Consider the following 13,311-nt stretch of genomic DNA (forward strand, 5'->3'; position numbering starts at 1 on the left):
GGAGGTATTGTGTCTTGGAAGGATTATCTCCCAGACATTGAGACTACGGACTTACTTGCGGCACATGTTAAAGCCTGCAAATTATTTCCATCTTCTCGGTATAGAGAAATGTCGCTCAATATATTACATAGGACTTATCTATCACCTCATAAACGACACTTGATAGGACTTGCTGACACACATGCATGTTGGAAATGTGGCACTCCTCAGGCGGATCTATTTCACTGCCTGTGGACATGCCCTATAATCAGACAGTTTTGGATACAAATAAGAAACTACCTGACGACCAATCTGGTGAGCTATTGGAGATTGTCTCCGGAATGGGCGCTTTTCGGTATCTTACCACCGAATCAACGTCTCTCTTTGGGAAGTAAAAAATTGCTGATGGCAGTTAGCATAGCGGCTAGAAAAGCCTTTCTGCAAGTGTGGATAGCTAGGGATCCACCTACTCTATCACTATTTAAAGCCAAACTATTCTACCTCTTTAGGATGGAGTGGATAAGCGTTTTGATGGAAAAAGATACTAAGATACATAATTTTTTTGCAGTTTGGGAGAGCTATATAACGACCTTATCGACAACGGTTAGGAAACAGCTCCATGACTCCTTGTCCAATACAGAATGGTTTCTAACTAGAATGGCAGCGGGAGACCCGCCGATTGTGCTTTAAAATTGAATGACACTTGGGGATTCGGGGACGGATGGGTGGGGAAATAAGGTACGGCCACGGTGGGTTTTTTTATTCTTTCTTTTTATTTCCTTTCTTTTCTTCTAATGTATAAGTCTGGGTCAAACGACTGAGCTGGATTTTTGATCGGTGAAGTTGGTGGTCTCTGGGGAAATGTTTTATGCGGATGTGATGCTGTTGCTTGCTTATAATGGATTTGTCTCATGACTAGGGACTCAACTGTATCCTCCCGCATTCTGTTTTCATATGTCACCATTCTACCAAAAATTGACTTATAGTGAATGTTTATGTATGTATTGCATGTATTGCTTCAATAAAAAATTTATGTTAAAAGAAAATAATGTGAGAGTGACCGTGTCGGCACCGCCGACGGATGATTGGGTGAATATGTTGAGTGTTTTAAACGCAAACGTGACTAAGTTGACTAAGAGATTTGATTAATCTGAGTCTAAGAACCAAACATGGAGGAAATCCATGGAAGATGCTTTGTCACAGGCCCAGACCCCTTCGGGGTCACAGAAACGTGCATTTACCCAGATAGCAGATACAGATACCGACACGGACTCTGTTTCCAGTCTCGACTATAGTGATGCCAGATTACATCCAAAACTGGCTAAGAGTATTCAGTACATGATTGTGGTGATAAAAGACTTATTACATATCACTGAGGACCCTGCTGTTCCTGATACAAGGGTCTGTATGTCTAAAGGAAAGAAACATGAGGTAACGTTTCCTCACTCTCGTGAACTAATCGCGCTTTTTGAAAAGGCTTGGGAAAATCCTGACAAAAAAGATACAGGTTCCCAAAAGAATTCCAGTGGCATATCCGTTCCCCTCTGGGGAGAGGGAAAGGTGGGAGTCAATCCCCATGGTAGACAAAGCTTTATCGCGTCTATCCAAAAAGGCGGCGCTTCCGTCCCCTGACACGGCAGCCCTAAAGGATCCTGCGGATCGTAAGCAGGAAAATACACAAATCCATTTATGTCACTACAGGGTCGCTACTCAGGCCGGCCGTTGCTACGGCATGGGTGAGTAGCGCTATTGAAAGGTGGGCAGATAACTTGTCATCTGAGGTAGATACCCTAGACAGGGATAATGTGCTTTTGACTCTGGGTCACATCAGGGATGCTGCTGCATATTTAAAAGAAGCTGCAAGGGATATTGGCCTTTTGGGTTCAAGGGCCAATGCCATGGCAGTCTCGGCAAGGAGAGCGTTGTGGATACATCAATGGAATGCTGATGCTGACTCCAAGAAGGCGATGGAGTGTCTTCCGTTTAACGGTAGGGTCTTGTTTGACGACGGCCTCACTGACCTGGTGTCTACGGCTACCGCGGGTAAGTCTTCATTTTTACCTTATGTCCCTGCACAGCAGAAGAAATCGCCTCACTATCAGATGCAGTCCTTTCGGCCCAATAAATTCAAAAAAGGACGTGGGGGTCCTCCTTCCTTGCTGCGAGGGGGAGAGGACGGAGGAAAAGGTCACAGGCTGTGGCAAGTTCCCAGGAGCAGAAGTCCTCTCCGGCTTCTACCAAATCCACCGCATGACGCTGGGGCTCCGTTGCGGGAGTCCGCACCAGTGGGGGCACGTCTCAAACTCTTCTGTAAGGTCTGGTGCACTCGGACCTGAATCCTTGGATAGTAGACATAGTAACCCAGGGATACATGTTAGAGTTTCAAGACGTGCCCCCTCACCGATTTTTCAAACCGACCTTGCCAGCTTCTCTTCCAGAAAGGGAGATAGTAAGCGCTGCAATACTAAAGTTGTGTAAAAATCAAGTGATTGTCACGATACCCCCGTCTCAACAGGGGGAAGGGTTATAGTCGAGCCTGTTCGTGGTCCCGAAGCCGGATGGCTCAGTCAGACCGATTCTAAACCTAAAATCCCTCAATTTCTTTCTGAAAAAATTCAAGTTCAAGATGGAGTCTCTACGAGCAGTGATCTCCAGTCTAGAGAAGGGGGATTTTATGGTGTCGGTCGACATAAAAGATGCCTACTTACATGTCCCCATATATCCTCCACATCAGGCTTACCTGAGATTTGCTGTGCAGGATTGTCATTACCAATTTCAGACGTTGCCGTTTGGTCTGTCCACGGCTCCGAGGATTTTCACCAAAGTAATGGCGGAAATGATGGTTCTCCTGCAAAAGCAGGGAATCACAATTATCCCGTACTTGGACGATCTCCTCATAAAGGCGAGGTCCAAGGAGCAATTGTTGAAGAATGTTGCCCTTTCACTGACGATTCTGCAACAACACGGTTGGTATCCTAAATTTGCCAAAATCACAGTTGGATCCAACGACACGGCTGTCGTTCCTGGGTATGATTCTGGATACAGAACTACAGAGTTTTTCTTCCAGTGGAAAAAGCTCTGGAAATACAGAACATGGTAAAACAGATTCTGAAACCGGCAAAGGTGTCAGTTCTTCACTGCACTCGGTTGCTGGGGAAGATGGTGGCGGCCTACGAGGCCATTCCGTATGGCAGGTTCCATGCCAGGGTGTTTCAGTGGAACCTGCTGGACCAGTGGTCCGGGTCTCACCTGGACATGCACCGGAAAATAGTTCTATCTCCCAGGTCCAGAATTTCCCTTCTGTGGTGGCTGCACAGTTCTCACCTTCTGGAGGGACGCAGGTTCGGGATTCAGGATTGGATCCTGGTGACCACAGATGCAAGCCTCCGAGGCTGGGGAGCAGTCACACAGGGAACAAACTTTCAGGGAAAGTGGTCAAGCCAGGAAGCTTGTCTACACACAAACATTCTGGAATTAAGAGCCATCTACAACGGCATACTGCCAGCAGAACATCTTCGAGGTCTGCCGGTCTTGATTCAGTCAGACAACGTGACAGCAGTGGCGTACATAAACCGCCAAGGCGGAACAAAAAGCAGAGCGGCGATGGCCGAGGCCACGAAGATTCTTCGCTGGGCGGAAAGACATGCCAGCGCTCTGTCAGCGGCCTTCATTCCAGGAGTGGACAACTGGGAAGCAGACTTCCTCAGCAGACACTATCTCCATCCAGGAGAGTGGGGTCTTCATCAAGAGGTCTTTGCAGAAGTGACAAGTCATTGGGGAGTTCCTCAAGTGGACATGATGGCATCCCGCCTCAACAAGAAACTTCAGAGATATTGTTCCAGGTCAAGAGACCCTCAAGCAATAGCGGTGGACGCCCTAGTCACACAGTATGTGTTTCAGTCGGTCTATGTGTTCCCTCCACTTCCACTCATTCCAAAGGTGATAAAAATTATAAGAAGAACAAGGGTTCAGGCGATCTTCATTGTTCCGGATTGGCCAAAAAGGGCCTGGTATCCAGATCTACAGGAGTTGCTCATAGAAGATCCCTGGCCTCTTCCTTTTCGGGAGGACCTGTTACAACATGGGCCGTGCGTGTATCAGGACTTACCGCGGCTGCGTTTGACGGCATGGCGGTTGAAAGCCAAATCCTAGCCCGAAAGGGTATTCCCAGTGAAGTCATTCCTACACTTCTTTAGGCTAGAAAAGAAGTAACTGCAAAGCATTACCACCGTATTTGGAGAAAATATGTGTCTTGGTGTGATTCCAAGAAGGCTTCTACGGAAGAATTTCACCTGGGGCGTTTGCTCCATTTCCTACAAGCAGGTGTGGATGTGGGCCTAAAGTTAGGCTCGATTAAAGTACAGATTTCGGCCTTCTCAATCTTTTTTTCAAAAAGAATTGGCCTCCCTTCCAGAAGTCCAGACCTTCGTAAAAGGCGTGCTGCACATCCAACCTCCCTTTGTGCCCCAGTGGCACCATGGGACCTTAATGTGGTGTTGCAATTCTTGCAATCACATTGGTTTGAACCTTTGCGCAAGGTTGAGTTAAAATTCCTTACTTGGAAAGTGGTTATGTTGTTGGCCTTGGCGTCTGCAAGGCGAGTGTCTGAGTTGGCGGCTTTGTCTCACAAAAGCCCTATTTGATTTTCCATGCTGATAGAGCAGAGTTGAGAACTCGTCAGCAATTTCTGCCAAAAGTGGTTTCATCATTTCATGTTAACCAGCCAATTGTGGTGCCAGTGGCTACTGACACCTTGGCGGAGATAAAGTCTCTCGATGTGGTCAGAGCTTTGAAAATCTATGTCGCCAGAACGGCGCAGATTAGGAAAACAGAGGCTCTGTTTCAGGGCCGTTTCTAGACAATTTGGCTCCCAGTGCGAGATTTAAAAATGCGCCCCCCCCCCCATTGCTATAAAAAAAATTGCGTCCCCCCCATATAGCTATAAAAAGAAAAAGTATGCGCGCGCTCCCGACAAGGCGTGGCCTCATCTGATATCATCACGCCCACCACAGGAAAAAAAAAAAAAAAAAGTCCCCATTTTACACATTACAGCAGCCAAGTGTCCCCATTTTACACAGTGCGGCAGGCAGGTGTCCCCATTTTACAGAGCGCAGCAGGCAGATATCCCCATTTTACACAGTACGCAGGCAGGTATCCCCATTTTACACAGTGCGGCAGGCAGATATCCCCATTTTACACAGCGCGGCAGGCAGGTATCCCCATTTTACAAAGTGTGGCAGGCAGATATCCCCATTTTACACAGTACGCAGGCAGGTATCCCCATTTTACACAGTGCGGCAGGCAGGTATCCCCATTTTACAAAGTGTGGCAGGCAGATATCCCCATTTTACACAGTACGCAGGCAGGTATCCCCATTTTACACAGTGCGGCAGGCAGGTGTCCCCATTTTACACAGTGCGGCAGGCAGGTGTCCCCATTTTACACAGTGCGGCAGGCAGGTGTCCCCATTTTACACAGTGCGGCAGGCAGGTGTCCCCATTTTACACAGTGCGGCAGGCAGGTGTCCCCATTTTACACAGTGAGGCAGGCAGGTGTCCCCATTTTACACAGTGAGGCAGACAGGTGTCCCCATTTTACACAGTGAGGCAGACAGGTGTCCCCATTTTACACAGTGAGGCAGGTGTCCCCATTTTACACAGTGAGGCAGGTGTCCCCATTTTACACAGTGCGGCAGGCAGGTGTCCCCATTTTACACAGTGCGGCAGGCAGGTGTCCCCATTTTACACAGTGCGGCAGGCAGGTATCCCCATTTTACACAGTGCGGCAGGCAGGCCCCCATTTTACACAGCGCGGCAGGCAGGCCCCCATTTTACACAGCGTGGCAGGCAGGTGTCCCCATTTTACACAGTGCAGCAGGCAGGTATCCCCAGTGTGGCAGGCAGGTATCCCCAGTGTGGCAGGCAGGTGTCAAGTGGTGGGGGGGAAGGAAGGGGGAGAGAGAGAGATATACTTACATGTTCCGCTCTTCGGATCCCGCCGCCGGACGTCCCTTGCGCCGGCCGCCGCCTCCTTCCAGGCTTCTCTCCTCCCTCTCCCCGAGCGCTCCTGCTCGGGGGGCGGGGCTTCGTGGAATGACGCGTTTGCGTCATGACGTCACGACGCAAACGCGTCATTTCGCGAAACTCCGCCCCCTCGAGCAGGAGCGCTCGGGGAGAGGGAGGAGAGGGGAAATAACACTTAAAGTGCCGCGGCGGGCGCCCCGTGCGGTTGCACGGCTCGCCCGCCGCTAGAAACGGCACTGCTCTGTTTGTCCTGTGGGCTCCCAACAAGATTGGGGCTCCTGCTTCTAAGCAGACTATTGCGCGCTGGATTTGTAATACGATTCAGCAGGCTCATTCTACGGCAGGATTGCCGTTACCGAAATCGGTGAAAGCCCATTCTACCAGAAAAGTGGGCTCATCCTGGGCGGCTGCCCGGGAAGTCTCTGCGTTACAACTTTGCAGAGCTGCTACTTGGTCGGGTCCAAACACTTTTGCAAAGTTTTACAAGTTTGATACCCTGGCTGAGGAGGACCTCTTGTTTGGTCAATCGGTGCTGCAGAGTCATCCGCACTCTCCCGCCCGTTCTAGAGCTTTGGTATAAACCCCATGGTTCTTGAAGCATCCCCAGCATCCTCTAGGACGTATGAGAAAATAGGATTTTAATACCTACCGGTAAATCCTTTTCTCTTAGTCCGTAGAGGATGCTGGGTGCCCGTCCCAGTGCGGGCTGTATCTGCAGTTTGGTTATGGTTACGCTTATGTTGCGTTGAGTTCAGTTAATCTGTGACTGTTGTTGGTCATGCCGTTGCATGCGTTGTTGTTGAATGCCATGTTGTACGGCGTGTTGGGGGTGTGAGCTGGTATGTATCTCACCTGAGTTTAGAATAATTAAATGAACCCTTTTCCTCGAAATGTCCGTTTCCCTGGGCACAGTTCCTATAACTGGAGTCTGGAGGAGGGGCATAGAGGGAGGAGCCAGTTCACACCCATTCAAAGTCTTATAGTGTGCCCATGTCTCCTGCGGATCCCGTCTATACCCCATGGTTCTTGAAGCATCCCCAGCATCCTCTACGGACTAAGAGAAAAGGATTTACCGGTAGGTATTAAAATCCTATTTTTTGCTATTTTTTTTTACTATACACCCATAGCAGTAAAATATACCTGAGGCAAAACCTATGCATGTAAGAGGATAGCACAGTAGGGTGCAGGATATTGGCATACATGAGATCCACAATAAACACACAGATGGCAAGGATATGGGAATAACGATGAAAACGCCCAAGCGAAAGGTGATGGAGCACCCAAGTCGCATCTAAACATAAGCCAGTATGTAGCAAGAATGATAATAACAAATGATAAATCAGTGTAGGTAGCTAGACTCCATAGGATAGACTGATAATCGGACGAGTGCCCAAAGACGCCAGTTAAGGCCCCCCTCCCTGTAAACAACTAAAAAATATAATAGGGGAAGAGGCCGACACTAGCGGGATAGAAGGGAACTCCATCCCAATCCAAACGAAAGAGAAAAGCAAGTAGCGGAAACCTTAGAGAGTCAAATGACATGCCGCCAATATGAAAATGATCTAAAAAAAAAAAAATACTCAACCGTCTATGCCCTAAAAGAATGGACTGGAACTAAAACCGTCCAACCCCCAAAACCCTCCACCCTGTATGACCATCCCCCCAATTTATGGCACACCTGGATCCTCTAAACCCCCCTTCCCCCCAACCTAAACTATAGAATGAGGGCAATTATCCCATGAACCATAACGGAATGGTACCCCCAGCCTAGTATCAATGAACCACTGTGGATATTTCAGAAGGATATTTTAAACGTTGCTAATTTAACCCTGGATGCAGAGTGACATCCGGAAATACAAAAATAATATACAAACAGAATGTGAAAACAAAAAAATAGAGATTAAGATGTGCATACGTGTACATAAACAGTAGTGATACTAATAAGGGTAATAATAGAGAAAGTCCGCAAAGTCCGTCAAGGTGCGTCAGACTGTCTTGAGGCTTTCAACACCAGGCAGTTCCAGAGAGAATCAAGGATAGGTGGACACATCCCAAAACCTTGTTGGTACCAGCCACAGTTCCCCAGCCCTTGAAGTCCAGTAAAGTGAAGAGCAATACCAGGAGAGTCACATTGCAAGGTTGTTGCGGCAAATATTGACACAGAGGAAAGGATAGCTTGGAGGATTTGCTCCGTAACCATATTAGTGGACAATGGTACTGTAAGGGTTCAGGGACAGGTAAGTGAGATAGTAAGGATATTTCAATGAGGAAACAGCAGACTGGAAAACAAAGCAACAGAATCCACCAGGAAACCGCTAATAATCAGGTTCCACTCACAGACAGGAACCATCAAATGCCATCAGGCGGGAGGTTAATAAACTGCGAGAGAGCCTCCAAAATAACCTCGGCATGCATGTAGTCCAACCGCCAGATCTCACCACCAGAGACAAGGTCGCCAATAACAGAGTAGCAGCGAGTTTCAAAGCAGCATCCGTTAGTCCTGTGAGCCAGGAGTCAAAAATGGATACCCCCACCAACAACAGAGAAATCTGTCAGGAGGAAACAAAGATGGCCGCTCGGTATCAGCAACAGATGAAGGCCGAGGAGTAGGACCAGTAGCGGGATCGGCAATTGGCAAGTGGAGCTCCTCCAAAGCACCCCCGGAGAATCTGAAGAAGGCTCTGCACCAGATTAGGTAAGTAAAAAGTCCACAGGTGGCTACAGTATGAGAAATCAGGATGCTTAGGCTGGGGCATAGCAAGACTGACTTCTCACTCCATCCCCGACCAGGCCACGCCCATTATCATTAGCTTTTTTACTTATATGGGGTCCTCGGTGCCTTATAAAGTATATAAACAGAAAACACTGCAAACATTAGTAAAATGGTGTAAAAGACTTGGTACAAAACATTGTAGAACATGAGACACAAGCTATAACATCAGACTTGGCACAAAAACATTGTAGAACATGAGACAAAAGCTATAACATCATTGCAGCATATGCAGTCAGAATACCCACAAAAGCAGTGCCGGCTAAGCTCAATGGTTCGGTGGCGCTGTTTGATATTGGCGAAATGATATAGGTCAGTATAGCAAAGGCAAGAGGGCCCTGCTCATTACAGCTTACAATCTGTAGGTGGAGGGGCTGACAGAACTGGGTGACACAATGCAGAGAGACAGTGAGGAGCATACAGAGGTGGTTTAGAATGAGAGCAGGAAAGCATTAGAAACAAAGCAGGGTTTGAGATCCTGTCTGAAGCTTTGGAAAAGGTGGAGAGTCAGAGAAGGTGAGAGTTCCACTGGTGGGTAGCAGCATTGGCAAAGTCTTGGAGGCTGGAGTGGGAGCAGGTGATTAATTGGGAGGAGAGGCACGGGTCATTGGCAGAGCAAAGTCGGCAGGAGTGTGGATGGATATGTAGAGGAAAAAGTGATTAATTGAGGTATTGGTTGCTGAGTGTGAGGAGTTTAAATTAAGTTCTTCAGGGGATGGAGAGCCAGTGTAAGGCCTGAGGGGTGGCAGAAGCACCTTGGACACTATATGCCGTGCAGTTGCATTGAGGCCAGACTGGAGTGGAGAGATGGGAGTTGGGGAAGCCACATAGAAGGAGGTTACAGTAGTCAGTCTGGAGATGACCAGTGAGTGGTTATGGGTCTTGGTTGCCTCCAGGGTTATGGGTCTGATCCTGGAGAAATTTTGAAGGTGGAAGCAGCAAGACTGGAAGTGGGACTGAATGTGGGGATTGAAGGAGAGGACCAAGTTAAAGATCACGCCAAGCCAGTGGACTTGCTGAGTAGATGGTGAATTTGTTGATTGATTGTAAATTTTAGGGTTGTAAAAAGTCTCCAGATGAATGGAAGATGATCAGCTCAGTTTTAAACATGTTACTTTTAAGAAAACTCTGAGACATCCATGAACATTCGTTCCTTAGTGTAAACAGTTATGCTTATTTTTATACATTTGTTAACAGCAGACGGGCGCACAAGCAGGAAAACTTTGGAGGAAGAACTCATTGTGTCTCCAGATTTTAAAATAGAAGATAACAACATCAGACAAGATTTTCCTGAAGACCATTCTATTACCTTAAATTTACATCCAGCACTTCACATTGCATATATACCATCTGGTCCCTATAATCATGAGGGATGTTCTCCTGATAATTCAGATGTTGCGATACAAAATACAACTCACAAATGTGATACAATATCATCCAGTTCTGAATTTGGTAAATGTCAGTCAGTTTTTATTAGACATCAGAAATCTGACACAGGTCAGAACCTGTTTCCATGTTCTGAGTGTGGGAAATGTTTTACATACAAATCTTATCTTGTTAGACATGAGAGATGTCACACAGGTGAGAAACCATTTACATGCTCCGAGTGTGGGAAATGTTTTAAACATAAATCCAGTCTTGTTGAACATAAAAAAACTCACACTGGTGAGATGCCATATCCGTGCTCTGAGTGTGAGAAAAGTTTTACACGGAAATCGGATCTTGTTAAACATCAGAGATGTCATACAGGTGAGAAGCCATTTCCATGCTCTGAGTGTGGGAAATGTTTTTCATATAAATTCCACCTTACTACACATGAGAGAATTCACACACATGAGAAACCAGTTTCATGTTCTGTGTGTGGGAAATATTTTGCACAGAAATCGTATCTTGTTACTCATCAGAAAAGTCACACAGGTGAGAAACCATTTTCATGCTCTAAGTGTGGGAAAGGGTTTACATACAAATCTTATCTTGTTAGACATGAGAAAAGTCACACTGGAGAGAAAAAAAACATTTACGTTCCCTAAGTGTGGAACATATTTAAACATAAATTCCATCTTGATAAACATGAGAAAAATCACACATGAGAAAACATTTACATGCGAGTGTGTAAAATGTTTTAAACAGAAATCCTGGGGCGTATGTAATGGGGTCCGAGATTACCAGAGGTTTATTTAAAGCGGTAATCATTTACAAGGCAAAACCATGCCTTGTAAATAATTGGCGCTTAAAAAAAAGTCCGATATTTCGCACCTCCAGAAAACTCTGACCCTATTACATATGCCGCCCTATCTTGTTGAACATGAGCGAAGTCACACAGGGTTGAAAGTATTTCCCTGTTCTGAGTATGGGAAATGTTTTACAGTTTTGCGGTACATCAGAGGACCCACACAGGAGAAACCATTTCCATGCTCTGAGTATGGGAAATGTTTTACAGACAATCGCATCTTCTTACACATCAGAAAGCTCACACAGCTTCAATGAGCTGATAGACATTGACAGGGTTGCATCAGTACTAAATATTATAAAAGCTTTGTGAATACATTTACAGAGCCTACATACTCCAAGGTATAATTACATCACTGGGGTCTTATTCATGCTGCACTGCAGGTGGGCCAGATGTAACATGTGCAGAGAAATTTAGATTTGGGTGGGGTGTGTACAAATTTGAAATTGCAGTGTAGAAATTAAGCAGCCAGTATTTACCCTGCACAGAAACAATATAACCCACCCAAATCTAAATCTCTCTGCTCGTTACATCTGCCACACCTGCAGTGAAACATGGTTTTGCCCAATTGCTAACTTTTTTGGTTTGCTAACAAACCTGAAAAACCCCCAGAGTTACTGAGGGCTGTTCAAATCTCCAGGGCTAGATTTATTTATATTAAATGCAAAACACACATGGTTTTAAATTTATATTTATTGTAGTTTCAAATTCCAGGGTGAAAACTGCAGAGCATCAGCCACTTGCAAAAGCAGCTGCTTAATAAATGTAGCCCACAGTCACACAACTTAACGTGATAATGTTACTACCAATAGCGGACCACATTATTGGTACATTGATAACCAAGTAATATATAATCCCTGCAATGGGCTGGTGATATAGGGGTGCATGTAAAGTTTGACTCAAATTTTGGTCCTTTTCTTATCGCACATGCATTACACATAGATGTAGCCATGCCGACTGAGTCACATGTTGCATCCATCTCTTCTACGCTCTAGGGGCAAAGGTACATGTATGTGTGGCCAGAGTTTAATAAGACCATGCTCACGTTAAATGTGTCTATATGGGGCTGATTACTTGCAGTTTCTCCACCTTTGGTGCAAGTTGCAAACTTGTAATGTTGCGTCCACATCTGATTGTCTGAATGCGTCTAACTCATTTATGCTCATATTTTAGTTATTGCTGTCTCAGTTTATTTGCATAATTGCAGTGAAATGAGTGATTGGTTTGCAATAAGAATCCATGTTTCCTAGTTTGCTTTTAAATGGAAAAGCAACTGGTATATTTATGTTTGCAGCAAATACAAAAAACTGTAATTGACTGTTTTTGTTTAATAAGCTCCCTGCAAAGTACATTTCTTCAGGGTTCATAGGGGTTCCACAGGGAACATCAGGCTTGTAGGTGGTGGATGAGAGTCAGGGCACCAAACAGTTAAAGCTTTCATTGTGGGATACCACAATGCCCCACTGTCCAGAATAACCCCGCCTTCATGCTCAGGCATTCAGTTTTTTGATGCGACCCCCCCACCCCACCCTGGCGCTGAAACTCCTGCTTGGCCAGTGTCTTAGATGGGAACTTGCGGCAGGGGGCCACAAACTGTGACTAGCACCACTTGCTGCTGGGACTGCGTGGCCAACAACGGGAGGCTGGGAGAGGGGTCCCCTACCAGGACCCGCATTTAAATCGCAGTATGCCGCGCATCCAGGGAGACAGACCACGGCACTGGCGTGGACACTGTCTGTGGGCAGGAACTCCACTAGACCACCAGGGCTATGGGGCACAGGTCCAGGTGCTGAAAACACCTATTTCCCAGGCCCTGCATGTACCTGGGGTGGAAGACCAGCATAGGGGAGGCGGTGCTTGACCAGTATCCCCTCCCCTAGCTCTGAGCACCAGTCTGCAGCAGATTTCCCAACCTTAAGCTGCCTAATCCTCCCTCCTTCACTCAGAGACCTGGGCAGCCATCTTACAGCAAGGCAGCGAGCAGGTCTCCGGGAACGCTGGGCACGGTCTCCCTGTAAAAACGTCAGCAGCAAGCCAGGTTTTTGGTATCCGTTCACATGGTCGACCATGTTATGGTCGACAGTCATTAGGTCGACCACTATTGGTCGACATTGACATGGTCGACATGGACACATGGTCGACACATGAAAATGGTCGACACATGAAAGGTCGACATGAGTTGTTGTTTTTTTTTTCTTTTGGGGAACTTTTCCATACTTTACGATCCACGTGGACTACGATTGGAACGGTAATCTGTGCCGAGCGAAGCGGTAGCGGAGCGAAGGCAACATGCCCGAAGCATGGCGAGC

The 13,311-nt window shown here is 46.6% G+C and overlaps 1 protein-coding gene across 2 annotated transcripts in view; it reads left to right on the top strand.

Annotated features, from left to right (window-relative positions):
* Positions 1-13,094, top strand: part of LOC135057062 (oocyte zinc finger protein XlCOF7.1-like) — a 50,043-nt gene extending 36,949 nt beyond the window's left edge. The window contains exon 8 of one of the 2 annotated variants that reach the window (XM_063962954.1): positions 9,970-13,094. In XM_063962954.1, the coding sequence (XP_063819024.1) occupies positions 9,970-10,802 (833 nt within the window). In that variant the 3' untranslated portion in view covers positions 10,803-13,094. The remainder of the gene's footprint in view (positions 1-9,969) is intronic. The other variant, XM_063962955.1, reaches the window with a different exon arrangement.
* The last annotated feature ends 217 nt before the right edge of the window (positions 13,095-13,311 follow it).

The sequence above is a fragment of the Pseudophryne corroboree genome, chromosome 3 (genome assembly GCF_028390025.1).
Source record: "Pseudophryne corroboree isolate aPseCor3 chromosome 3, aPseCor3.hap2, whole genome shotgun sequence".
Lineage (NCBI taxonomy): Eukaryota > Metazoa > Chordata > Amphibia > Anura > Myobatrachidae > Pseudophryne > Pseudophryne corroboree.